This window comes from Elephantulus edwardii, unplaced genomic scaffold, assembly GCF_000299155.1.
Source record: "Elephantulus edwardii isolate Elephantulus edwardi_28Jun2011 unplaced genomic scaffold, EleEdw1.0 scaffold00036, whole genome shotgun sequence".
NCBI lineage: Eukaryota > Metazoa > Chordata > Mammalia > Macroscelidea > Macroscelididae > Elephantulus > Elephantulus edwardii.
This window is the reverse complement of record NW_006399786.1, coordinates 8903992-8908064: the sequence shown is the minus strand read 5'-3', so window position 1 is coordinate 8908064 and position 4073 is coordinate 8903992. Positions and strand designations below refer to the sequence as shown.

General features: G+C 33.0%; 1 protein-coding gene across 1 annotated transcript in view; it reads left to right on the top strand.

The window, feature by feature from the left end:
• NAA16 (N(alpha)-acetyltransferase 16, NatA auxiliary subunit) overlaps positions 1-4073 on the top strand; it is an 82106-nt gene that overhangs the window by 47589 nt on the left and 30444 nt on the right. Inside the window, exon 9 of the mRNA XM_006884568.1 lies at positions 1490-1596. Within this exon, the coding sequence (XP_006884630.1) occupies positions 1490-1596 (107 nt within the window). The remainder of the gene's footprint in view (positions 1-1489; positions 1597-4073) is intronic.

The window sequence follows — 4073 nt, the reverse complement described above, 5'->3', positions numbered from 1 at the left end:
GTGCGGGGAGAAGGGTGCAACAATGAATGAATGGAATCCCAAAATCTCTGTAGATGTTTATTGAAATGAAAAATAAACAACCTAAATTTAAAAAAAAAAAAAAAAATTCCAAGCTGAACGGAAGATCCTTCAACAAAAGGGATGTGCTTGTTTCCTCAGTGTACTAGTTTAAAAGGGATGAGCAAATCAGCAAATGGCTATCTAAAAAAGGGAGATATTAGGGTATGAGGCATGAAGTAGCTGGCTAACAGGCTTTGATGAAAATACTTGTTGCTGGGATGATTGTAAGGGAGGAAAAAAGATCCCACAATATAAATGAAGAAAATAGAATATAAATGAAGGACTATATGGAACACTATGCACATGCACATCACAATGTATATGAATGATAAAGAGATATTTTTAATGTTGTTGTTGTTGTTAAGTGCCGTGGGGTCGGAGGTGACTCATAGTGACCCCATGAACAAAAGACCTGGACACCAGTATAACTATCGTCCTTTCTCCAGGTTCATAGGGTTTCTGGAGGCAAGCTATTATGGTAGTGGATGCCACTCCTGCTTCTAAGCTTGTTTTAATTGGGAAGCTCCACCAAACACTGTCCACCACGGGTAACCATTTGATACCCCGGTGTAATAGTGTTCAGCTTCACAGCAACTACGAGTTACCTCTGTACATCAGATGGATATACCAGGGTTATATGCGCTAGAAGAATGCTTCATCAAAAGCAAGCAAAGGCAGGCCTGAGGGCTGCGGATTAGGGTCACCTACCTTTGGCTTGGGTATTATTAATAATAAAAGAATTAATAAAAATTATTTTTTAAAAAGTGAAGGGGGAAAAAAAAAGTAAATCATCTGGCAAGCTCTGGTGGCCTAGTGGCAAGAAGCTGCACTGCAATCCCAGAGGTAAGTTGTTCTAATTCACCAGATGCTCTACTGGAGAAGAAGGGACAATTTCCTCCTGTACCAGTCAGATCCTATTTGACAGTGTACACACACACACACACACACACACACACACAGTAAATAATCCGTTGATTTGGAAAATGTAAATAACTACTGTAGTATTTAGAGATTTTGGTTACTACTTGAATGTAGTCCTGACTACAGATTGTTTCTGTAGTTTGCAGAGTGCTATTTTAGTTGCTTCAGGATTGTGGTTGTAGATACTAGGACTTAGTAAGAAATTATTAAATATAGTTGTTCTACTAGGTTTTTTATGTTCTGTCCATAAAGCTGCATGTGTTGTGTTCAACTCTCTGAGACTTTTCTTGAGAATAATCTGAACCTAGATTTAGGGGAAAATACTGTAGCTGACTGAGATATATGATGTTCTCCTTTTTAGTGGTATCAAGTAAGAGATGATATAGATTTACCTTTTGGGCTTAAAATTGGATAGGGGAATTTATTTATTTGTGAGTTTTATTTGTATTTAGAAAATAACTAAGAATTATTTGCATGAATCAATAACAAAGTACTCTTTTGTTTCCAGGTGAAAAATTTAGAGAACTAATGGATAGATTCCTGAGGGCTAACTTCAGTAAAGGCTGCCCGCCCTTGTTTACCATTTTGAAATCTTTATATTACAATACTGAAAAGGTAATATTTGACATTTATTGTTTTATTTCAAATGTAATTAATGTTTTTAACTTAATTCTCTATTCTCAAAAATGTTACTTTATTTTTACTATAATGATAGATGAACTAAAATTATATGTATGCATTTTATGTAGTATTGAAAGTTGTTAATCTGTGAAATACACACGCATAAAGGTTGTATAAAGCAGTAATATTGTAGAAGTTGTTTTCTAGTGGTATTTAAAATTGTCAGTGGAGGTCTTATTTAACTACTCGATTAATTATCACAATATGATTATGAGTTTTAAAAATTTGCTACATATACATAGTTACAACATGTAGAGTTGCATCAATAGATTATTAAATTACCAATTTAAATCACAGAGCTGATACTTCTTTTTAAAATTAGACAGTGAACACATAAGCTTTATAGTCTTCAATTAAGAAGATAATGACATAATTAAAAATTAATAAAAAGAAAATTCTATTCCCATTTGCAGATATTGCTGCTTATTCATTAATTTTAAAATTTTGTATTCTGTCATCATAGATTTTCAAATTTGTAGAAAAATAAATGCCAAAGATTTTAAACTAATTTTATTTTTTGTTAACTTTGACAAATACAGAGTTGTAAATGAGTAATAATGGTGAATAAAAAAATCTCTAAGTATTATTTTTTATGTAATATTGGTACTTTTCTCCCTATGGCAGCAAGTGTCCTAAAGAAAAGACACAACAAAAAAAAAAAAAAAAAGAAAAGACACAACAAATGATACCCAATAGCCAATTAGTATAATAGTGAGTTTACAATTTTTCGAAGTCTTACAATTGTTCCTTAATAGCTGTGGGATATCTTACTACACACTAGTGATTTTGCTGTTAATTTTTTGAAAAATAATGATTCATATTAAAAACAGTTGATTTTTCTCTATGTAGCAAAATCTTTCTGATTTAATATAGTGAAAATATTTGCTTAGCAAAACACACCTGTTCAGCAATTTCTACATACACAATTTAGAGACATTGGTTCCATTCTTCATATTGTATCATTTTCACTGTCTACCCAAATTATTTCACCTTTCTTAAGTTAGAACCACTGCCTTCTAAACTTCCCATCTGTGCTTTAGATATACCGTTGTCAGTTTGATCTCATACACGTAATTCTTGAAAAAGATCCAAACCTCTCTTTTTTTCAGGGCCGTATATTCTTCTAGTCTCAGTGGGTCTAATAAGTCTAAATTTCATAGGAATTAAAAATTATGTGCCACATTTTACCTCCTTTTTTACTTTATTGGATACTTGATCAAACATTTAGTAGTGAAAACAGTGCACCATGCATTTCTTCTGATGTCATGGCAAAGGAGACAGATTTGCAGTCCAATGTATGTTTTCAGTCCCTGGCTTTCCTCTTTACTCTGATATTTGTGGCACATCGAGAGCTACTGTTATAACTTGTATGGTCCTTTAAAACCCCAGACATTACTTACCAAACTAGAAAGTACATTAGAAGAAAATGCCAAAAACAGTTGTAGAACCAGTGACTGGATTGCTCCTTGAAACTATGACTCCAATCCAGTGAATCATAATTTTGTGAAATGTTTGCATATACTTAAGTAGTACTGACAGTTTGACTTTTTATTTTCTGGCAGAACAGAGTCAGAAATTTGGATTCTAGCTCATAAGTGGTCCAAGAACCCATTACCAAGCTTGGGCTTTTTCTGGTACCAGTACAGTTATATACTTGATTTAATATTTTGGAGAGAAATAGAAAAATGTATTAGGAGATGTACATAATGGAGACAGAACTTTCCATTAACTCTTTAATCTCATTTGCTGAAAGCTGAGGTACTGTAACGTAAATAGAATTCAAACAAAAGGAAAAAGTATGAGTAGTCAGATACACACTAATTCAGCATATAACAGTCTTATGTCTCCAAACAGGAATTGTAGGGGCAAGGAATATGCTTTTCCTTGTTTTATCTTTTATTGTTAGCTCACACTCAGGGACAGGACAGCTTGCCCCCTTCCCTGTTTATACCTCCCTGCTGACACCAGTGCCAGTGTTCCCAAATGGTAAACCTTTCAAACAGGTAGGATAAGATTAACACTGGAAATAAAAAGGAAACAAGCAAAGATAATTTATATCTATTAAATAGGTGATATTATTAAAAGATGAAGTTACTTTTGTACATGTATATTCAAAGATGGGTTTACTTCTGTTCAGCTTGCATAACAGCCCAGCAGTTCAAATGTGCTGTCGAGTAGGAAGGGAGGAAAGGAAAGAAATACTAGAAAGTGTATTTGGAAGAAATGTATGTGAGTTTCTTTTTGTCTCAGAGTGAGCCAAATTGTTCTTATAATGTATATAAGTTTTGTTACCTAAGGCAGTAACAAAGGACATTAGGCAGTATAGTGTCTGTTAACATTCATTTAATAATTCCTTTAATTGATTTTTCAACTTTTAAATTTTCATTAAATTAGATTCCTCTTTTTTTTTT